We start from the raw sequence: 24,628 nt of genomic DNA on the forward strand, positions 1-24,628 counted from the left end.
TATAAAACTGTTGGGGTGCCTCTTTAAAAAAAACATTCTAAATTCATGCAGCTTTTTTTTTACTGTGCAGTAAGGCTGAACAGTCAGTATTTCCGGCACATGCACTCTGAAGTTACATATTATGATCACTAGAGGGCAGCACCACCTTTCCCTCATCACTCACTGCATGTTCAGCATAGAGGGCCTGTTTACACACTAATTCCATTACATCTCTTTGCCAAAGGTCTGTCTCTGTCTGTTTAAACAAACACACTTATCAAACAGAATGAATCTCACCTGAATGACTTCATTGTTTTTGCAAGTATGACTTTAGGATTTCACAATTTTGAGCCTTGTGGGAACCAGCGCAAGAAACCAGTAAGCAGTGTTTAAAAAGGAGGGCACTGAGTATATTCTGTAATCGTGGCTTACTTTATCTTTCCATTCTTGTATATAAACTCCAGTCCACTTGATAGCAAGAGGCCGGTATGTTTTCCTATGACCTTCTAATAAACAGAAGAGACAGATCATCCCAGTTACTTTCAAAATAAAATGTAACTTTTCTAGGGCTAAGGTGTTATACAATGTTGTAAAAGTTTTATTGTTATTTCTGTTATAGTCTTAATTACTTATGTATATTTTTCAATAGTTGATCTAAAAGCCCATCTATTTTCATCTGCTTATCCAATTCAGGACTGCAGAGGTACTGCCTACTCCTGCTGTCATAGGTCAAAAGGTGTGGTAGGCCCTGGACAGGTCACCAGCCTGTCAGGACTAAAGGATTTAATGGTACTTTTTCTAGTTATACTCTGCAAATTTGAGGTAAAACTTTCCCCACTGCTGGGGAACACTTTACAGTTGGGTAAGGTGCTGTTCTTTTAACTTTTGATAATTCTTTTCAGCCCTATCCCCAGTCCTCAAGAGCCTTTGCCTTTTCCAAAGCAACCATTGTTAATAAAAAAAAAAATGTGTTCTTTTGGCTGGTTAAAGACATATTACATTGACTTGTTGCTCCACCTTGTGGTACAAACTGGTAATATTTTAAAGTAAATATGTTTTGGACAAAGTTATAGTTGTTGTTCTGTCATATTTTGCTGATAGTTTGGGGAAAGTTTGGAAGGTTTTCAGCTATTTTAAGCACTGAATGTTACAATATTTGTTAAACACATGGATGAAATAGATCCTAGAGGTGGAAGTAGAACCCTGAAAAGTATTTTCTAACTCTAAAAAGAAGCATCTTTTTGAATGAGGCACAGTGTTTTCAAATAATATGAATGCACATCAATCAATTTTATATGTTGGATAAAACAATTCTATTTCTTCTTCTTCCACTTGCTCTTTTTAGGGGTCAGTCGTCTACCTCTAGGATCCTCCTCTGTCACACCAACCCTATTATTGCTAATGAACAGCACGGTGCCATGGTGGTGAGCACTGTTGCCTCACAGCAAGAAGGTCCTAGCTGGAGTTTGCATGTTCTCCCTGTGCCTGTGTGGGCTCTCTCTGGGTACTCCAGTTACTCCCACAGTCCAAATACATGCAGTTAGTGGGGTTAAGGTAATTGGTGATTCTAAATTGGCTGTAGGTATGAATGTGAGTGTGAATGGTTGTCCATCTCTCTGTGTTGATCTCTCTGTGTTGACTGGCAACCTGTTCAAGGTCTAACCCCCATCCCCCTCTCACCCTATGGCAACTGGGCTAGGCTCCAGCACCCCTGCAACCCTGAATTGGCTAAGTGGAAGAAAATGGATGGATGGATATTATTATTATTAGCAGTAGTAGTATTGGATAGGGTATACACTCTGCTTTACTTGTCTCAAATCTGGAGAGGGGCTGGATGACTAATCTCCAACTAAGGTCAGCATTGCAAAATTGCATGTTCGCCCAAAAAGCCTTGTTTGTAATGAAAAAAAACTGCACAGAAAGTAAGCAAAATAATGATTATGTCACAGGAATTTGTCTGGAAAAATGCAGTGCTTACTTTGAATACTCACACTTGGCTTTGTCTGACAGGCTAAATTATTTAAGCCACAAACAATGGTTGTGAGCTGCTGAATGGGTGGGGGATGGGACTGCTATGGTAAGAGGTATGGTTCCCATGGGAGCAATATATATATATACTTGTAGGCTAACCAGTTGCAAGTAGCCTAAACAGATGCAGTGAAACATTGAAGTAAAGATTTGCATTGTACTGTATTATGTCATGTCTTTTTAAAATTTTGTAATTATTAACCTCCTTTTACACTCATAAGGAAAATGCAATTTTTGTATATTGTAAATTAAAATAACAGTCACGTGATTTATGTTATGAAATGAAAAAGTGAGAATGATTTGGGCAGGCAGTGATAAGCTGTGGATGTGCTGCTTAGAAGTGCGTTTAAACATTAAGACGTTTCCGGTGTCGGGGGCTACCTTCAAAATAAAAGGGTCAGACGCTAGCTTTACATTTAATCTTATGAAAAGGAAAAAAGAAATCATGAAAAACAAAAAAATTAAATAAGTAAAATTTGATAATGATTGATTATTTACGCATAAAATATGTGAATGTACACCATAAAGGTTATTTTTAAAGGCGTTTCTTTAAAAAAAACATCCATTTTGAAAGAGTTTTTTATTGTGAAAACCGACGCCGGATGTGTGTGTCGTTGCTACTTGCGGAACACAGTGCACCGCTCACCAGTCCTAACTGCACATACAGTACTCACCGTTGCAACGAATGGAGGCGAACGGGTGGGAGAGACATCGCCAAGGAATTATTCCGCTGTCGAAATAGCTTTCCCTCGGATGCAACGAGGATTTCAACCTGAGGACATCTCAGTCGGGTGAAGAAAAACTGTTGTTTTTTTGTTTTGTTTTAGAAAAGTCGAATCGCTTCCCCTTTCACCCCCCCCCCCCCCCCCCCCCCCCCCCCGAAGACATCGCTTGCCAGTCATTTTTTAGAAAAAGGGCGTGTGTACAGGGTGAAGGCAGCTTTAAACAATTAATGTGGGTATATATGTTATTTTAGATATTCTTTTACACCAACTGGGTCTGAAGGACACAGTCGAGGATGGGATGCACACTGAGTACCGAGGACAAGGCGGCGGTGGAGCGCAGTAAAATGATCGACAGGAATCTGCGGGACGACGGGGAGAAGGCAGCCAGGGAGGTCAAGCTTCTGCTGCTCGGTAAGGAAGACGGGAGGCGCGGGGGGGGGGGGGGACTGAACGAACTTCGCTGTGTGTTCGTCCACAGCACTGTTAGCTTAAAGGATACGGTGGGGAACACACCCTGCTGTGAAACCCACATTAACCACGCTGGTTAATGGTCAGTGTTGGGGTTGCGTTAGATTACATTATAGTTGTGAAGTGTTACCGAGTTTCCGCATCGCTAGCTTACTCCCCTCCTTGTTAGCTTCAGTTTACCGTCCACTCTCCTCACTTTTAATACAAACTATCAATTATAAACGCAAAAACAACACTTCTGTAGTCGAAAAACCTGCTATATAATGTCATTTTGTGTGTATTTAGCATTATGTTTTGGGGGGCGGACGGGTGGGGGTGGGTAAGTTTGAAACATTCATGGCAGGATGTTAGCGTTACATCCATTAAGTACGTCTCTGTGGTGAATTTATTGACTAAATCCTTTCAACAATGGCACATTTCCTCTCGTCTGGTCCAGTTCCATGCAGTGAAATTAGGCCTTTGGTTCATTAGGGGTCCAGTCCTAAGTTAGTGTGACTGAAAACTGGTTTTAGTTTATTCATTTTAGGACGATTATAGGTTAAATTACAATTGTTTTTCCCCCTTTTATGGTATAATACTGGTTTCCCTGTTCTCATCTTAAGACATAAGCAGGCGTGTTGTCAGCAATAGGTACACAGCTTGTGCAACAAATGCAGAAAATTACAGTAATCAAGAAGCAAGAATACGGCTGATTCAGTTAGAAGAAGCCACATAAACATTAGCAGAAACCACAACTCATTTAAACTAAATTGTAACTGATCAACTTAAATAGCCAAATAGTTGTATGACATTAGATGCTGATTTAGATATAGTGGCCCCATGGCACTTCTTTGCAATGATTAGTTTTTGATGGATCTTAATGTGTGTACCCTAATCTGCCAAGTATAGGCTGTTACTGTGTTAATTTGATACTGACCTATGAGATGTCATTTAAATGGCACAGTACACCCACTGAAAACTATTACGCTTCATTATTATAATTTGTTGCATTCATTGCATGCGTTTTGTCATTTTCTAGCTCCATCTGACAGCCCTGCGTGCACCAATATGTGAGCTATGTCCATTTAGAAGCTAGTCGTGTGTCTTTTAATGGCATTGCTGAGATGTGGGGAAGCACTATTTTGCTTGTAAATAAAGGCCACAAGTCTAAAACTTTTCCATCAACAGGTTTTAGGTGGCTTGCTTTGGGAATTGTTGACATGCACACACAGTATGTGGGTTACCAGGCCACAAAGTCTGAGGGCAAATACCTAAGAGAAGGTGCATACTAGGAGCTTTTGGCAGCTTTTGCACAGTTCAGAAACAAATTTTCTGCCATTATTACTTTTCTGTTTTTTTTGTTTTTTTTAAACCGTGCATCAAAAGAACAGTCTTTTTTTAATTTTTTCTTTTTTCTTGGGAGACAGTTTGCTTTTTATTAAGGTACGAATTTGTTTGTACAAGATGGTGCGTATTTTCTCGTTAAGGTTGCATTCCTTGGGTGTTTGGAAGCCAGATGGGGCTTGCTGAGTGAAACTAAGCAAGTTAGGTCAAGTTTCTGCTATGTTGCTGTAGAGAAGAATATGACTTTTTTGTCAGGCACAAAAACCATGCGGCACTGCTTTAACACTTCTCAGTTTCAGATAGAATAGGTCGTGTGGCACTACTCATGGCTGCTTTGGCTCTGTGTCCTGTTGTCTGTGTTTGATCCATTCACTGTGGTAGCCAGGTAACCCGCTCGGCCTCTTCAGGTCCCTTCCTGAAGTGACACACAGATAGGTTGAGATGCCAGGAGAAAAGAAAAGGAGGACTTGTAAGATGAGAACACTGCTAATGACTAGAGCATTAAAAATGAAAAAAGCTCCGCTGCAGTGAAGCACGGGGACCTGAGTTAGGCTTTTGAGTTATTTACTTTGCAGAAAAACAGTCACTGAGTACACTTGTTTGAGGTTGGTGATTTGCAAGCGATTCAGGAGTGTACTTTTCTCTAAACACACCCTGTCAACAATGCATCCAGGGATGGTGTCGTATATCTCTGGATGCACTTGAAGAACATAAACTCTTTTGTGCAGCTTGTGGTGGTGACCTCAACCCACTGTTGGAGATACTTGTATACAACAGGTGGCCAACAGTTTGATGTGGTGACCACCTGGTTTTCATGCACTGTCCTAAATGTTAATTACAGGCTCATGGTCTCTCCCTGTCGCCAGCATAGAAAAGTCATCTTAACGTAAAACAAAAACAATAAACTCAATTTGCATGAAGGGAAAAAAAAAAAAATTTGAATTTTTAAAAGGCTGTGTGCACACTGTCAAGTCCAAACCAGCTGGCAGGCTCAGGTGTCTCACAGAGTGAGGAAATGTGATCTTTTCTATGAAACATATTTTTCATTTAGCTCCAGTCTTAATATGGCTCTCATTTTATTTCCATCATCTCCAAGACCCAATTATCCTACTATTCATATCTACATGCTAAAATAGATTACAATCTCCTCAGCCTAATTACTCGTTCTATAGCTGTCGTGCAACTGTGGGAAGATTTTATTAATAAACCTCAGGCTTATTCTGACTCATGTCATTGGTCTCTTTCTAAAGTTTTCATTTTGTTTTTTCTTTTTTTCCTTTTTTTTTTAAACACATGGTTAAACCAGCATTAACAAACATGTCTTAGAGATGGAGGGCCCCTCACAGTAAACAGAGATGACAAAGTAGTTAAATTATGCGCAGTCCTTTATTGCTGTAAGCACATTAAACATCGAATGGGTCAGTCTGTGCCAGCGTGCGTGTGGTAAGCAATCTCTTAGTTGTCGATTTTTCTTTTTTGGCAAATTGATCTCTGTGATTTAATATGGTCATTTCCCGTGGTGGGTAGCACCTCTCCGAGGCTCCTGGTACCCTTCACGAGTGACTCATACTTAAATGCCCCAGAGAGAGAGAAGGGGGGGGGGGGGGGGGATTGGATAGTGAGTGAGAGGAACAATAAATCATAAAGGGAAAATGGCTGTAGGAGACTTAGAGAATGTAAAAGAGGAAGCTGAATAAGAGTGGAAAACTAAAAGAGGGAAGGGTTTGGTGGTGTTGGGCTCATGTTGCTAATGTGGCATCACTAATGTGTTTAGCACATTGTGCCAAACTTCATAAGCACGCCTTGAGCCCTTGAACTGCTTAAACCTCCTGACCCATGCACATTTATCTTCATGCCATTGATCCGACCCCAAAGCCAGCATGAATGAAGAGAATTTTTACTTCGCTTTTGACTGCAATTTTGGTTTGCATGTATGACATTACTCATTCTGCACGGCATTTATCAGCAACATATGGTTAATCTATAAATGAGAGAGCCAAGGCGTTTTAATCGCGTTCTTATAAAATATTCCTCCTTGGCTTCCTGCTTGCGGAAAAGACCAACTAGGGTGAGTTCCAGGAGGGAAGATGTGTTTGTGGTCGGTAGATAGAAATGGCTCAGTTCTCTGTGGAAGGATGGGGTGGGGGGTGGGGACCCACAAATTTCACTGCAAGGGTTAGTTTGAATTTTCCTAAAATAGTTAGAACCACTAGAAACAGAAACCAGCTGCTCCAGTGGTTCTGACTCCAGCTCTTTTGGGGTGGGTGTATCAAAGCTGTGGGCGTGTAACATGACTCTGCATGAAGAGCAATAGGTCAGGCGTGTGGTTCTAAGTAACCCTTAGAGGCCTGTGTGTGAGAGAGAGAGAGTCAAAACCAGTTTAACTTTCTCTTATGTTCCTCAAATCTCAAGACTTTGACAGCAGCCACACCCGGATTATGTCGGTCACTTATATTGATGCTTTTTTGTCGTTTTTGTTTTTTGTTTTTAAGCAGAAGGGGAAAAAAATGAATCACATTTGTCTTAAATATGAAGGAATCCCTCCAAAAATGTGGTAAAATATGTTCAATCTTAATCCTGAAAGATCAGTAATTTAAATAATTGAAGAAAAAAAGATCAGTAATTATTGATTTAATTAACTGATTACTTGCAGCTCTAGTATTTTCTGCTCCAAGCAACCTTTCAAAAATAAGTACAGTTTTTAGTACACACAAGTGCCATAACTTCAATTAAGAAGCCTGCTTTCTACTTCACTGTGAGCGCATAGAATGCCTGAAGCCCCACATTCACAGCGACATATCCGTGGCATTGTCAAAATGGCTCCTGGGCAATGCCGAGGGGTGCAACTGTGCCAGCTCACCAGCAAGCCATGCCCAGTCAAGCAGCGCACGCACCGTCTGTGCGCGAGTCCTACGAGGCTTCACACCAGTGAGTGTTTTGGCCTCGGAGCACAGGGAGCTGCCACTGTACCGTCAACCCCCTCAGGGGCGCTCCAGCGCCTGAGTGGTGACACGTAATTAAAATAATGTGTTCTCAGGTGAATTTCATCCAATTATACTGAAGGTGAAGTGCCAGGGCTGTACTATCAGCATGCAGCTGTTACTGAGAGAAAGTTTGCAGGAATTCAGTCACATACTGTGTACCCTGCAGTGGGGTACATGCAATTTTTTTTTTTTTATTCATTTTGTGTTCAAGTTTTTATACATTTTTTCTTACTGCACAGCAGGCTCCACAAGAAGCGGCACTAAAAAATACATGTCCTCCTTTTTGTTTAGTTTTGGGTTTTTTTCTCTTTTGTTTTTGCAATCGCAAGGAAAGTGGAAGTAGATTAGGTGGGTGATTTATTATGCAAGAGCACGCCATGTTGTCCCTGCTGACACCATCACGAGGTAAAAGATAGTGGTAGATTTCATGATATGATTCCACTTCCCCTTATTCTGTTTCTAGGGCTGAGAGAGAAGCTGTGGGTGTTTACTCGGGGAATAGCCACACTCTAGTGGTTAGAAACACCTTCCCTACTGGCAGAGGAGCATTACGTCAATAAGAACCGGCCAATTGCTTCACTATAGCTCAGGTCTCCGCTACTGTAATATGAGGACATTGATTGTACATTAGTAGTTCTGATGTTGTTTATGGTAATACCCATTAGAGCACACAAGTCTAATGAATGTGTGTTGTGAAGCTATCACACATGGCTTTTATTGGTGAGGAAGATATTTCAGTAAAAGGGCACTCACAGGGAACTGGTGCATGAGAGGAGAAAAGGGCTGAAGATGTGGTATACATGATGGACTTGAGCTCAGAGCCACATGGTCTGTTCAGGTGACTGTAGCCTCACACCAGAGATGGCCTGAAAATGACGAGAGCAGTTAAAGTGACACCGTGAGATTTAAAAGATCCACAAAACCAAACAAAAGCTGTGCCGACGGTCTGATTCCCTTTATGGCCACCCCCCTGCTCCACCACTAGTATTGCCTCATCAATCGAGGAAACTGACGTCAATCTGATTAGTGGTCAGCGCCGAGTGTCTTACCATGCTGAAGAGGTGCCTTGTTGTTGTTGTTGCTGTTTTTCAGGAATTCACACTGCTGTCAATAATAATCTCTTATCGAGTGAACACAAGGCTGATAAAATCCCAGACAGACATTTAGCAACAGATTCAGACACACTTATTTGGGATTGAGGAATTAAGATATTAAAGGCTGGAACTGCCCGGAGATGAGACCTAATCAGAAGTTAAAAGCCTGTTTAAGCTAAACACTGTAGTCATGCACAGATTTCAGAGTGCAATCATACAAACGCAGTCTTTTTTCTAAGTTCTCCTTTGGTCAGCGGGGTTATGTTCAGGCTGCATTTGCATGGTTTCCCATCATTCCTGCTGTTTGGTCACATTGGATCCTCGTGTAAAAACATAAGATTTTGTGGGCTGGTCAATATAAGTGTTAGCTTCTAATTATTTGTCACTGGAGCCTTGAATGCAAGCAACACCAAGCTCATGAAATTTGGGGGGGAAAAAATCTAATATACCCCCTTTTTTTGTCTTTTTGCAGGTGCTGGCGAATCAGGGAAAAGCACAATTGTCAAGCAGATGAAGTGAGTATATTTCTCTCCTGGGTGTGTCAAGTCATTCTGCACACTGAACGAGCAAAATAAACTTGATTCTCTTCTTCTTTTTTTTCCCCAATTGCTTCTCTGATGAGATGCATGATGACACCACACTAGATTACACACTGGAAGAGTATTCATTTTCCACAACACAAACAGTGTCAAACAGCAATCATGCTATCATAGTCTCTATGGGTGATGTTACACCCTGTGAGTTGCAGTACAAACAGGTGTCACGCATAATGGTCATGAAGACAACCCAGCAACATACATTAATATACACTCTGGCTGTACATCATCCATAAACTGTGTGTGTGGCCTGCATATGAATTACATTTTTGATAAATGATTTTATGGCTACATTCATCAATCAGCAGAGATCCGCATGTCAGAAGCACAATATGTTTTTGCAGTTTTTTTATTGTACATGTCCTACTGTAATATTGCTTTATTGGTTATTAACCAGTGAGAGATTGTTCAGTGTCTAGACAGATAGCCATGTGATTTAAGGAAAGTGTTTAGTGTAGCTTAATAGCGCTGAATTATATAGATGTTTATAGCTGGTCAAAGCTAGTGTCAGTAAGAACACTAGTTTCGTCTATTAGTTTAGACGAAACTAATAATTACATGAACTAACTAATAAGCATTCATGGCTTAATCTAGTGCCAGTGTGATCAGTAACTCTGGTTCCATGCTAAGGATGCATTCAGAAAAACAATAAGTACACTAAGCTACATCTTACCACTATAACATTTAAAAATGAGGTTTAGGAAATAATCACTGGCATTTTTAACTCTTTGTTATTTTATAGACCAAAGAAAATATAGATTTAAATTATTTAAGAACTTGGGAGTCACATGATTCCAGTGGGTGACATGCTACAATAAAAATGGGCACTTGAAGTTAACCAACACTTTTGAAGGTCTTACATCTTCAGGAGGAAAAGTTGGCTTGGGGTGGAATGCCGGTGATGGTGTAAGGAAGATGGAGTTTGCTGAAAGACTGACACATTGTTGGTTTGTAGGCTGCCAGTAGTATGGCATAAAGCTTCTCCTACTGAACAGTAAAGCCAAAGCTCTATTCAGAATTTTTAGTTTGAAAAAAACCGAAAGAACTCCAAGATAATAATTTTACATAGCATGAATTCAGCTGATGCCTTTAGTAACCAACACTGAGTGCAAGTGCTGAAAAAAATCTCCTTTTCCCTGGATAATCATAACTCCTGCAGCCAGAAATGAGGAGCTAAGAGATCAGGGCCACTGTGACTAGATAGTGTTTGTGCAGATGGGGCTTTTTAAAATGGTAGTGAAGTTGAACTGAGGAGGAAGAATAATTTCTAAGAATGATTTTTAAAAAATGATGTTACATCATTCAGCATGTAAAAATAAGTTTTGTTTCTGTGACGGACAGTGTACTGCAGTTGGCCCAACTGCTAACCTGCTAACTGCTAACCGACTGTTGTTTTGCCCCCCCCCCCCCCCCCGCAGAATCATCCACGAGGCGGGCTACTCAGAAGAGGAATGTAAGCAGTACAAGGCTGTGGTCTACAGCAACACTATCCAGTCCATAATCGCCATCATCAGAGCCATGGGGCGCCTCAAGATCGACTTTGGTGACCTTGCAAGAGCTGTGAGTAGAGGGAGGATTGTAATTTGGATTTCTACTCTAAACTAACCAAAGTAAATTTGTGGTGTTGGGAAACAAGCAGGTAGTTGCATTAAATACTCGCTGTCAGCGGCAACAATAGTCTCAGCTTACACACCCTTCAACATAACATTATGAAAAATGGGGGGGCATTTATTTTGGCCGTTTAATTTTTAGCTTTCTTTATGATGTACTTAAAATGTGACTGGCATTTTAGCTTGATAGGTCATGTGAATCATAATGGTAGTGTAATGACTTAGAAGGCTGATTTATGATATCACCACCCCGACTCCACTCTCAGGATGATGCACGGCAACTGTTTGTGCTGGCGGGCTCAGCAGAGGAAGGCTTCATGACAGCTGAGCTGGCTGGTGTCATTAAGCGACTCTGGAAGGACGGAGGTGTTCAAGCCTGCTTCAGCCGCTCCCGCGAATATCAGCTCAACGACTCGGCAGCATAGTGAGTCACACAGTCATACAAAAATAATGGCCGGGTTCACCGCAGCTGTGAGTCATCTGCAGAAAAGACTGTTAATGACAAAGTCTTTCACGTCAGTTGACCAGGCGCCCAAAATGAACACCTTTCCACTGCAAACACACAGAAGCCAAACACAGGCTGCCCCAACCTTCAACCGTGCTTAGAGAGCAACTTGTACAACTGATGTGTCTGGACTTTTAAACTGTCAATATTTGCTTTCCTCTATCGTGCCTGAAGAGTGATGGCTGCAAAGGCTGTTTAATCTTTGACCTCTTACTTCAGCACAGGAACATTTACCACATGCTTAAAAAAACAAAATCAGTAAAATATTATATACACAAAAGAATTCTCTCTTTAGCTGAGTATGTCTTTCCCAGTTGGAACCTACCATATATTGCCCTGGGAACTGAAACAGATTATATCAAAAGGCAGCCTGTTTTGTTTTTTAAATAAGAAAAGCCATTTGCCTCGTTTTGCTGCTATAGAACAAACATCAGCAGTTATATTGCAGGACAAACCGCAGCAGTTGGCTATTTTCTAATTATTTCCGCTTATCCTGCTGTCCAGGGGCTTTTCTGAATAGGGAACACCATCGCAAAGCAGTGTGTATATATATATATATATATATATATATATATATATATATATATTATAATTTTTTTTGTTTTGTTTTTTTACTTCGCGTAATATCCTGTAGGACAAACAGCAGGCTTGTTTGCATGAAATGGAGATTACTTGTGCTTCTGCTAACAACTACAGGGTACTAATCCCCACCCCTTCCTTGTAATTTAACCTTGAGGTATTCACTTGAGTCATAATTCATCCAAAGTGTCTAAGTTTATGTGTAATATCCTTAACAGTTACAACAAATATTCCAAATTTTCCTACTCTATTTGCAAAATGTTGTTGAGAAAGCAAAAGCCTACTAAAACTGATAGAGAATAAATTGAATTCCATCCTTCTATTTTGAGTACTCAGCTATTCCTATACAAGGTAATGAGTCTGTCTCAGCAGGTACTTCATTTGGCAAAATGTGGGACAGCACCCTGGACAGATGGCTAGTTTATTACAGGCCTAATACAGAGACAATCACACTCACACATAGGGAGTTTCCAATTCAGCTGCATATTGTTAGGACTGTGGGAGGGATCAAAGCACACAGAGGGAACCCCACATCCAGTGAAAACAATGTACATTCCCCACTGAAAAAGAGCAGGGCTTAGATTCAAACCAAGGTTCTGTTTGCTATGAAGCAACAAATCTAACCACAAAGCCACTGTTAAATTTAGACACAATGGCACAAAGACAAATGTTGTATGCTGTCACTTAGCTTCCAGTTTTTATGCTTGTTCTCTAAGAGTTTTATTTTGTGTCAAATGAAAGTTTTATACAGTTGAAATGGGCAACAGAAATGAAAATAAATAATTCAGATGTGTAAAACTGGGTTATATTGACCTCTGTACCTTGTTTTAAGTCCAAAATATAGAATCTAACCTGATTTATCACCTCCCTGCACTGAGATTAGACATGTGTGACCTAGATATATTTTCTCCAACCCTTCCTCCCCTCATGTCCTTTTCTTTTCGTCCTTCTCTCAGCTACTTGAACGATTTGGACAGGATATCCCAGGCCACCTACATCCCAACTCAGCAGGATGTCCTGAGGACCAGAGTCAAAACCACAGGCATTGTTGAGACACATTTCACATTCAAGGACCTGCACTTCAAGTGAGAATTTTGTTGCCCTAACAACTGGCTCAAAGGGATTTACACGATGTCTTAATTAGTTTTCCTTCCTGTTATTGACTCATTCACTCCAAAAGAAATTCCCTTTATACATTTACAGCTGTACATTGTGACACAGTCTGCGAAGGTGTTGCACACAGCAGCGATGATTCAGTTGTCGCCCTCTGTTAACACAGACAGGAAGTGAGCGCAGGAGGCCTGGTGATGTCACAATACCACAAGTGTTTTTAGCCAATTCAGCGTCACTGTAATGAAGACAGATATTCCTTGCAATTAGCACACTGAATTACAAACCTGAAGTAGACATTGCTCTGTGTAATGCAGGAATTAACTAGTTATCTCTAGAACAAGGTATTTATTCAGTTTAGGTACTAATTTGAAGACTCTGGTTAAATTTGTTTTCTAATTTAAAACTTAAGTATTTCCAGATGTACTTCTGCAGTTTGGTAAACCAGTAGAAACTATTACAGAAGCTAAATGAGGCCTTTTGATGGTTCCCTTGACATTTCTTGCACTGTAGCTATGCGTTTGATTTTGCATTGGTGTCTCTCTTGAAATCACAATGTATGGATAGATAGTAATTTGTCCGAAATGTGGAAAAAAAGTATAAGGACTCATAATTATTTATCTCTGAGGCTTTCCTGAGAATCCTGGCCCTAGAGTCAAACATTTCAAAGTGTGCAATTAAGGAAGTGCCTTCCTGATCTGGACTTAGACTGTATATAAATGATGGAAGCCTCAAGCTTGGCATTTTGGCCTTGATGATCTTTTTGTTTTGTTTTTGATTTGCTTTGTTAATTGGGTGTGACCATGGGGGTGCATCTGGGGAGTTAAATAACACTAACCTGAGGAAGCTAGCTTGGTTAGCAAGCTGCATCAGTAATTCCTTGTAATATTGACTAAAATGCTAACTTTGGCTAGCAAAAAATAAGCTTAAATTACAGTCTAGCAAAATTCTTCTCGTACAGCTGAATGCTGGAGAAAGAAGACTTATATCACTGAGTGACCATAACCCAAATGATGCACACTTTCAAGTCCTATAAATGTTTAAATAGGCTGAGATTTAAAAATTTCACACCTCGTGCAGTTGTCACAAAAGGGTTTAAATGATACAGACATAAAGACAGTTTATTGTGCCAGACTGAACATGCTTATTTTGACTTGATATTTGGGCTGACTCGAATGTCTGCAGGGATAGACTTGATTTTGGAGCAAGCCTCAAGTGGTCTTTCAGGGAACTGCAGTTTTTGTCACATCTGCTACCTTCATTTTTAGGTTCAGGTTGTTTCTGCTTGGTGCTTCTCAAGCCCTTTTTATTGTCTTTTACATAATGATTATGTGCTCAGTTTTTAATCGACATTTGTTGTATGCTTCAGTGTTTTCTGAACCAGTAACAGTTTATAAAGTTTATTTTTCATTTATAACCAAGACGTCATTTGTTTTCTTTGCTTTGCTCTCTACTGCCATACTGCCTGTAATGTCTGCAGTCAAGCTGAGAAATATGCTTACATGACCACTCCTGTGTTCCACCCAGAATGTTTGATGTAGGCGGTCAGCGGTCTGAGAGGAAAAAGTGGATACATTGCTTTGAGGGTGTGACGGCCATCATCTTCTGCGTGGCTCTCAGTGATTATGACCTAGTGCTGGCCGAGGATGAAGAGATGGTGAGTGGTTCCGCTGTGTGACTCATGAAATATGACATAATAGCAGGCACTCTGTGTTCACACACAGCAGGAACTTTGTCTTTGTGCATTATAATCATGATGGTCAAAGAAGTAGAAGTAAAGGATCCGTTCCACTCATGATGTCTTTATGGATCACTGAGCAAAATGCAAAGACCACTTTCCTTTTTTCTCCCCCAGAACCGAATGCATGAGAGTATGAAGCTGTTTGACAGCATCTGCAACAACAAGTGGTTCACAGACACCTCCATTATCCTCTTCCTAAACAAGAAGGACCTGTTTGAAGAGAAAATCAAGAGGAGTCCTCTTACCATCTGCTACCCCGAATATGCTGGTGAGTCTGGCAGCAAAAAGCTTTTGTTCATGGAGTCAAATTGTACTTATCATGCCCTCAGCTCATGTCATTATAAAACAGCACGCCTTACAGCACATTTTAAAACTGTTTATTCTCTCGCTAAATGCAAGAATATAGCTTGCAGGAAATCAGCACACCAGCACCTTTGAAGCGCTGTAATTAACACCCTTTGGTTATCCCCTGCAAAGGAGAGCGGCATCTTAACCCAAATGTTGTTTTTGTACAGCACCCATTTGCCAGACTGTGTGTTGGCCAGCACCAGTAACCTTCTGAAATCTCTGTTTCAGCCCAGCATGTTCATCCACATAAACCTGCAGCATTCTGTTTTTATTCTTTGGTTTCTGTACAAATGATACAACTGAAATGCATACTAATTAGTGGATTATCAAAGCATTGTTGCCATACAATTACAAGAAATTTGCATACATGCAATTAGGGATGCACCGAACGTGATCTAGGCCGATACCAGCATTTAAAATAATTTGACTATTTCTTTTCTTGGCAAAGGAAGCCCAGTTAGCAGGATAAAGCTCGGCCATGCTATTCATTACCTCTCAAATGTATACTTTTAGTGTTCCTTCCTATGTGGTAACTTCCTGGGCCTCACTTCCACCTCGTCTTTCTCAGGTTCCAACACGTATGAGGAAGCAGCTGCCTACATCCAGTGTCAGTTTGAGGACCTGAACAAGAGGAAGGACACAAAGGAGATTTACACCCACTTCACCTGCGCCACAGATACCAAGAACGTGCAGTTTGTCTTTGACGCTGTTACTGACGTCATTATCAAGAACAACCTGAAAGACTGTGGACTCTTCTGAAGATGAGGATGATATGAAAATGACAACCTTTTTTTTTTCTTGGTAAGTAATCCCTCACATGCAGCAGACGTGTGTGTGTGTGTGTGTGTGTGTGTGTGTGTGTGTGTGTGTGTGTGTGTGTGTGTGTGTGTGTGTGTGTGTGTGTGTCACGGATGAGGGCACATATCAGGAATACAACTGTATGTGTGTTCACCATAGAATCAGGATGGAGTGGGAGTTGTATAAACCACAGGAGCCTTGTTTAAATGTCTTCCTAGGTTTTCTCTTTCTATTGTATTTAAAGAAAAATTTTAAATCTTTTTTTTATTTCCAGAGCATAAAGATGCAACATAATCCATCATAATTTAATCACTGATTTGGGGGAATTTGTGCCTTCTTATTTTCAAAGGGTTTAAATTCATTTTCTGCTCAAATTAGATGCATGTGGAACGATAGCAGCAAGGTTGAGCTCTCCAAAACCTCTCTTTAAAACCGCCACCCCTCCTCCATCTACTTGTCTTTCATGTTTCTTTATTTCTCCCCTTGTGTCCTCAGGCAGTGGAGCCGGCTTATTGTGCATGTTTGGTGGGGAAGATGAGGAGAGCCAGGAAAATCAGTCATGGACCAGTGCTGTACTATATGCCACTTTGAACAGCTTTATTTGTTTTTTGTCTTGGAACGTTTGGAACTAGCGTTACAACATTTGTGTAGGATGTTTGTATCATTGTAAAAGCGTCGCTGCAAAATTTTCTCTTTTGCACCTTTTTTCATTTTTGAGAAAGAGGAAGTCATGTTTTTGTTTTTTAATTTTTTTTTTTTTTTTTTTTTTTTTTTTTTTTTTTTTATTCCTGCTGTTCCTTCTGCCACTGTCTCCGGAAAAGGAAATTCCACTGTTGATGGAAATGCTCCTTTTCTTCCTTCTCCGCAACCAAAAGGGAAGAAAAGGGGTGCAACTTTTGAGTCCAGTTTGTTGGTACTTGTGCCTTCGCATGCCTTTTACTGCGGTCATAGTACAAACGCTTGTTCTTTTGCCTGCTGAATTGTTCTAGACATAAAGAGGTAAACTGTTTTCATATGTTAGTGTCTCTGCTATCTTCTGTGTGCACACCACTGAGCTATCAGGAGGAGGATTTCCCTCTAGTTTTAAAGGTACATGGGTCTCCATTGTGACCAACATGTAGCCTCCACAGTCCCCTAACCCCCACACGCCCTGACAGTGGAAGGCCTCGTCAGCCAATCACACAGTACAATACTGCGATGTATATTGTTACATTTGCCCCACAAATCTGGGGTCCTGGTTTTTAAACAATGTGTAATATATCCATTCTTTCCAACCATTCAGAAAGTGGTTAGCTGAGGCACTGAGCTTATAATATGCTTAAGTGTTTTAAGTACAAAGACCAGAGTAGGCACATTTTACTGTATATTTTAATGTATTTGGGGGAAAGGCTATGGGTTATTTGGTGTTGAGGAGAGAAACATAGCCTCAGAATAGATTGTTGTGAAAGTGAGAATGAGGTTTGAAATGTCTTTAAATTCAGATGCTGTTCTTGGATCCTGCCTAGTGATGATTTTGAGAGTAGAGACACTGCTTGAGGATCCTGGAAGCCTTTTCTTTAGGTGATGGAAACTATGATGGTCAAGGGAGCCTGGTCTGTTATCATAGATCAGGAGTACTTTGCCAAGAAAGTGATGTTAAATGAGACCTTGGATCTGTTCATATGAAGAAACTGCCACAACTGTCAATGTATGTGTATGTTCTTTGTGGAAGGAGAATCTTTGTAGACTCATCTCCCTTATTTTGCTAATAAAAATCATTTACAAATCACATGGTTTCTGTATTATTGTGTATAATTGTGTATATTATAATCTCTCTCATCCACAGTGTGTCTTTTGTCCTGTCTCTCTCCCCTCAGCCCCAACCATTACAGCAGATGACTGCCCCTCCCTGAGCCTGGTTCTGCCGGAGGTTACTTCCTGTTAAAAGGGAGTTTTTTCGTCCCACAGTTGCCAAGTGCTTGCTCATAGGGGGTTGTTTGTTGTAATTTGGCGCTTTATAAATAAAATTGAATAATCTGACATCTCTCTGGGTATTTTTATACTAAGTTTAATTTTTTGTTGTATATATAACAAATATATAAATATGGTCCCACTAATATTTGGTTAAATGTCCCTTAGCAAGCTGCACCTCAACCAGATGCTTTCAGTAGTCATCAACAAGCTTCTGACATAATTCTGTCTGAATATTTGACCACTTTCCTTGGCAGAATAAATAGTTACTTTAAATTGGTTCTGGCTTTTAAGCACAGGCCACAAATTTTTCATAGGGTTGAGGTCAGGCTTTTTGGGAAGGCAATTTCAGAAGCTTTTTGCTAGCTCTGTATTATCCATTCCAAAACCAGTTCTGAGTTTGGGATCATTGTCCTATTGGAACACCCAACTGTGTCCAAGATTGAACCGTCAGTTGATTTGACTTGGCACCCTCTCAGTCCATGGTGACCCTCACTTCACTGTACAGTAACGCTGGTGTTCCAGAAATTTCCAATTCATGACAGGCTTGATCTTTAAAGGTTCTTTGATTATTCCTAAACATCCTAACCCGTTTCCTGAGGGTGACCACTTGGGTCTTCTTCCAGACCTTGGCTGATGAACTGATGATCTTGGAATCTGCAGTTGTTTAGAAATGGCTCCAAATTTATAATTCTCCATCTTGGATCTTCACTGAGTTCCTTGGACTTTCCCATTGGTCTGAGTATTGATCAATCCAATGAGAGCTGTCAAACAAATCCTTTTTATGCTGGCAAAGAGACACGACCATTTGTGAGTGCATGAAAATTTCTGGCCACAACTATATTTCTTTAAGATATCATGCTAAAGGCTAAGTACTCAAAACTGTCTTTAGTGTCTTGATTACCAATTCACATTTTTATGAATGGTAAGTTTGACACACAAACTAGGGGTGCAGACCTACTCTGTGCATTTCTTATCAACCAAAATGCCTCAATATTTCCAAACAGGGGGTCCCACAGCAATTACAGAAAGTTGTCACTTACACACATCATCCATCACATTTGTTTTCCACTGTGGTGTTGAAGGCTGCGCTGCTGCAGTAGAGCTCAAAGCTAAGGCTTGCTTGGATAAAATTTGATTTGCCTAGATGTTACTGTATTAAACTGGTTAGTGTGTATGTTCTATCACTTTAATCTTATTTCCTTATTTGTTTTTATGTCGACTGGAATGTAAAGCAGCCATAGGGCTGTCTCGACCCTTACGTGCAATTTTTTATGTGTTACTCTGAAACAATTTGCATTGTAAATGTTCTGTGTCATAACCTGTGAATGCCATCACGAGGACTTCCCTTTTGAACTAAACCATTTCAGGTGAAAAGAGGGAGTTTTCTCTGGCATAATGTGCAAATTTAACAAAGCAAATTTTGTTACATTTTGTTAACATTGCTTTTTTGTTTGTTTGTTTGCTGTGAAACACAGACTGTATATTAAAGATGAAGGTAGCCTCTAGGTGTAAAATATGAGGCCACTGCAGAAGTTCCTTAAACCTCTAACTTATTTCTGAATAATTTTTCTGAATATAAACAGAAGTCCAATTGCTTATGAGTTTATGGCCTTAACCTATTATTAACTGAACTGTGTGACTGACAAGTCACTACTATGTTAACACAAAGTGGTCTTGGCTTCCCAGTCAGAACCACCCCTTTCACATCACATTCAGTTTCAAAAGACCAAGTGGCATGGACAAGATGGCATGACAAAAAGTCAGGGTGGCTGTGGGGGATCTGACTGTGAAACCTCACACTCATTGGCTAATAACTTGAGTCATTAGTCAATGAGCATATCCTGGATAATGTGAGTCATTAGTCAATGAGCATATCCTGGATAATGTTCCTTTCTGACTCTTAAGACAACTGTAATTTACAAAATGGATTTAATGTTCTATTAAATATGATCTGTCAGCTTCACTTTTCAGGTTAGAAAGCTACAACCATCTTTTCTGCTGTCCATGCATTTACCACCACACCAGGGGGTAATAACCACACACTGTGATCCCCTAATCCCAGCGTACACACTGCTCATCTCCCTCTGAGAATCATCAAATAAGGAAGGAGCTGGGAGGGCCTGTAAGCAGAAAGCTTACACATAGTTTGAGTTATGTCCAATAGCAGCTATTTCATACATGCCCACCATCTAAGAGGCTGAACCATAGGTTATCACCACAGGATGTGTGGGGTTGATGTACTCAAACCTGGATCTTTAGCCAGCCTTAACCTATTAAGTCCAGTCACCTTAAACTGTACAGGCTGCCTCTGTCTCAATCACTAGCAATGGGCTACATTAATTTCTGCTATCACTTGCACTCTTCTGGAGTAGCATGAGGCAGATGGGGCCACAGCCTGCCACAGCCTGGTGACTTTAGTGGGAGGAAATAGGCCACATGCAAGTCCAAAGCTGCCAGCATAAATGGAAGGTCCATCTTTGTCTTTTCTTGTGTCACGGGAGGGCCCAGAGCTCACTGACCCGTCTTCAGCATGGCTAAGGGGAAAGGGAGGTGAGCAATGTGTGTGCTGGGGTTTAATAAGGGACCACAGTGGTCTTTCTTAGTCTCTCCATGAGTGAAAATATCTAAGGACAGAGTACTTTTGTAACAGAATTGAGCCACTAGCTGGTAGAGATAAAGGACTATGCTAAAATCATATAATTCAAAATAAGTATAAATATGTTATATACTGAATATATACTGAAAGTTCATTCTGGCATTAGGTTTATTGTAGTTTTGATTATGCCATAGTTTTACGTTTGCCACATGGCAGTGCCTTTTCCAAAGCTGGACCAATCCATGCTAATTTCATTGGTTGAAAGTACACTATGGGTGAGATGGATGAGAAAGATATGACTGTGTTGTCCACTGCAGGGCTATTTTTGTACATGAAGCAAAGATACTCTTTTAAAAGTGTTCAGTGAGTTTTTAATTAGAGCCCGACTTATTAAATGTCAGGCCGATATTATTGGCCAATATTAGCTATTTGCTTAACTATTAGTATTTGACATTTGTAATTGTTGATAAATGAAGATGAAACATGTGGAGACAGCAGAAACAACCTTTATTGTGTCATGAGCGTTGATGTTGCATAGTTTGTCCACCAGCGAGTACTCGGCAGCTTCCCTGTTGGAAACAAACATGTTTGGGACGCCACAAATTGTGTCCAAGATGTATAAATGAGAAATAATAACTATACATAACAAATGTTAGGCACATCGGTTTCTCTGTTTTTAACACTTAATTATCTCATTCCCAAATATTAATATGGCCATGAGTTACTGATCATATGGCCACACCTTGCTAATTCATTGCTACACAATATTATTATTTGCCAAACTATTTTTCCCCATTGATGGAGCTCTGCAGCAAAGTGTTGAGAATGCTTTACTGGTTTTCACATATGCTTCCACTGCTAACTCAAAATTTCATCTGCAAAAAAAGTCTCTTTAGCACCAAATCACCATCCTGCCAGCTTCAACTGCAGTCATCACAGGTGAGTCCAATGCATTCTTTGGTCCTACTGTTTTGCCTGTTTTCATTCATATGGCCCTCTGTGAATCTGTAATGGTGTCTCTGTGATCTTTGGCCCCCTTCGAACTGCATGATTTTTTTTCGCTGCCCATCTACGAAGCTTCCTTTGGCTCCTTTGGCTTATTCACAATGGAGCTCTTCCACAGCAGAAGCTCCACGTATTTTGATTTGGCAGATTATTATGCCAGATCCCCTTCAGGTATGTGGATACAAAATGAGTGAAATTCTAATCTCAGGACTTGCCACAATTCACTGATCTTGATAACTCAGTGGACGACACATCAAAATCACCAGGAAAGATATGACAAATGACAAGCTGGCATTCTTAGACTGTGATATTACTATCAGTGATGGAGGAAATTTGAAGGCTGATGTAAACCAATGCATATGGGTCAGTATTTAAGGTTTGACTCTCATCATCCATGGAAGCACAAACTGAGCGTCACCAGGAAGATACTACACAGAGCAAACACCATCTCCACAGACACAGAGACCAGGAAAGTAGAAGAACAAAGAGGTCCTGAGTAAATGTGGTTTCCCCAGCTGGACATTTGTCAACTGCTGGCTACGCGAAAACCAGTGGTGATCCTTTATGTTTCAGGAGTACCCGGAGCAGTCAAGACACATTTTTTTCAAAACATCATGTCTGTGGCTTTCAAACCCCAAAACACGTTACACCAGGAATTGGTCCACCCCAAGGACCAGGTCCCCTGGCACAAATAGAGCACATTAGTGTATACACAGTTAAGCACCAAGAGGATTGCCATGAATTATACATCAGGGATACCAAACAACCTGTGACTAAGTGGATGAACTGCTTCCTCAAGCCAGGACTCTGCAGTCAATTTACACCTACAGGCTAGTAGCCACTCCTTCAGTGATGAGGATGTGCACATCCTGGACAGGAAGGAAAGATGGTTTGAGCGGGGAGTCAAGGAAGCCATTTATGAACCGAGGAGGGGGTCTAAGAGGACATCTTTTGGGGACAACTAGGAGGACAACTAGCCAAAGGTGCTAGTGTCAGTCTATATGCAACTGTACTCAGTAGAAGGTTGGGGAAACCTGCCATCAACTGAGACTGAAGAAACATTTCTCCCATAGAAGTCGCTGCATCCAGATGAACAGAATCAACCCTCTGGGTAAACAGTGACAATGTATTCAATAATATTTACTAATGGGGACCAGTTTACCTTGCTGGGCAGAGTTGGTGACCCATATTCCATAAGGGTTCAAATGTGCCCCAAGGCCATTTTCTGCATGTCTTCTGCTAGTCTTTTTCCCAGCTTTTCCCATCTTCTCTCCATTGCCCATTGGCCATTTTTTCTGCTACCATTAGCAACCATATGGTAACGGACATAAGGCTGTAGCAGCAGAGCTAAAACCTAATGAACTGAGCAATGAGGTGTATCAGTGCTATAGTAATGAATCCAGTATGTGCAAGTCACACAGTCTAGTTTCACAGGAAATTTTGAAAAACAGCAGTGCTTCAAACATCCCTTTGCTTCTCTTGAAGTCAGGGATGCCCTTTTCAAATATGCATTTTAAGAGATCTGGGCGCCCCAAATATTTTGCATGTGTGGTTTGTTTGCACACTGATAAACACTGCTGATTTGCATGTGTGCTGGCTCGCTCTTCAGCAGCAGCATGGCATCCCGATGTTTAAACTTCTACTGCAAGTTGGCAGAAAGGTGGAACAAGTCTGAGCGAGATAAATGAGACAAAACAGTGCGAGGCTAGGCTTTGTGTTTGTGGTGGGGTGGGGTGGCTCCCATGGGTGCTGCCAGTTGGAGGAGTTAGTGTGTGTATGTGGGCGCGGGTGCATATGCTGTATTTATAGCACCTTTAAAAGATGAGACGGAAGGCAGACTGAACAAGGGGGCAGCCATGATGAAGCAGAAAGAAAGCAACACGGGTGACACTTTTGAGGTTTTTTTCACAGCAATACACAGAGGGTGGGGAATGTTTGAAGTGTGTGTGTGTGTGGGGGGGGGAAGGGGGGGGGGGGGGTAAATAGACTGAACAATAGAGGCATTATTTCAGTTCTGTTCCATTGCTGTCTGCTCTCCTCCCGGTCACTTTGTCTGGGGGTAGGAGTTGGCAACAGAGATAAGAGAAGCTTATCTGCTCTGCAGCCATGTCAGGACAGGACATATTGTAACGCCCAACTGGACACACTCTCAGTCTCTGTCAGCACACATTCTTTCACACATTGGATTTTCCACAGTACAACAGATGTCTTGTATAGCGCATGTAGATTATTTATGGTTGACTCTTTTATCGCATAACTCTTCTATCTTTCAAGCGATTTCTATTTTCTGCTGCTTTAGCCATGCACACTTAAGTGGCCTCACACTAGCAGGGAATGGGCCCACCTGTTTACAGTGAGCTGGTTAGAGGTGAGTTCACTAAAATTAACATAGCTTCCCACGCACACTTGCATAGTTAAATGTTTCTATACATTAGCAGTCAAAAGTTTGAACACACTCACTCATTTATATTAATATAATTATATATAATGGTTAATATTTTGCACTTAAGCTCTAACAAATTGAGCATCTATGCTTGTGTCTGTGCAGTGGATGAAAAAAACCTCTAAAGCTTGATTTGTAATTAAAATAACAGTACTTTATTGTAATTGTAGTTTAATAGAGTTTTTAATATACATTTAAGCAATCTTGTAATTTCCTCTTATGTCTGGGAAGGGTTGTGAAAAATAACCACATATGAGGCATAAAAACACACTGTATGTATCCGTTTTAATTCCCTGTCTGACTTCTGTTTGAAGTTCCACACAGTTGACATAACAGAGCCGCCATTTTGAAAAGTGTGAGCAGTCATCATCATTAACCCAATTAGTTTTCCTATGCATTTGTTTGGCTGTGTGTCACAGGGTGCGTGACAGATTGCTTGGTTGTGTGTGTGTGGGTTGGTGAGTGGGTGGGTGAAGGGCCGTATGAGCTCGGTTGTGTGCGTGTGCGTGTGCGTGTGCATGTGCGTGTGCGTGTGCGTGTGCGCGCTCCAGCTGGATGCCTGCTGTCTGTGGTTCTGCTCATCACCTGATATTCTCTAGCTGTGTTCATTCAGTCCGCAGATTCCAGCTTTCATCTCCGCACACAAACACACACGCAAGCATGCACACACTTGTGATGTCATTGATTCAGAGCTCCATGGCAACAGTGAGCTGGGAAGCGAGAGAGGAGAGAGAAGGAAAACA

At 40.9% G+C, this 24,628-nt stretch overlaps 1 protein-coding gene across 1 annotated transcript; it reads left to right on the forward strand.

Moving 5' to 3' along the window:
* The first annotated feature begins 2,627 nt into the window (after nucleotides 1-2,627).
* gnai1 (guanine nucleotide binding protein (G protein), alpha inhibiting activity polypeptide 1) lies at nucleotides 2,628-17,656 on the forward strand. Its single transcript, XM_030719781.1, has 10 exons — nucleotides 2,628-2,798; nucleotides 2,984-3,143; nucleotides 9,074-9,116; nucleotides 10,616-10,757; nucleotides 11,074-11,231; nucleotides 12,848-12,976; nucleotides 14,529-14,658; nucleotides 14,857-15,010; nucleotides 15,659-15,891; nucleotides 16,384-17,656. The coding sequence occupies exons 2-9, from the start codon at nucleotides 3,026-3,028 to the stop codon at nucleotides 15,847-15,849; spliced, it is 1,065 nt and encodes a 354-aa protein (XP_030575641.1). The 5' UTR covers nucleotides 2,628-2,798; nucleotides 2,984-3,025; the 3' UTR covers nucleotides 15,850-15,891; nucleotides 16,384-17,656.
* Nucleotides 17,657-24,628: the final 6,972 nt, after the last annotated feature.

Source organism: Archocentrus centrarchus, chromosome 23, assembly GCF_007364275.1.
Source record: "Archocentrus centrarchus isolate MPI-CPG fArcCen1 chromosome 23, fArcCen1, whole genome shotgun sequence".
In the NCBI taxonomy this organism is placed as follows: domain Eukaryota; kingdom Metazoa; phylum Chordata; class Actinopteri; order Cichliformes; family Cichlidae; genus Archocentrus; species Archocentrus centrarchus.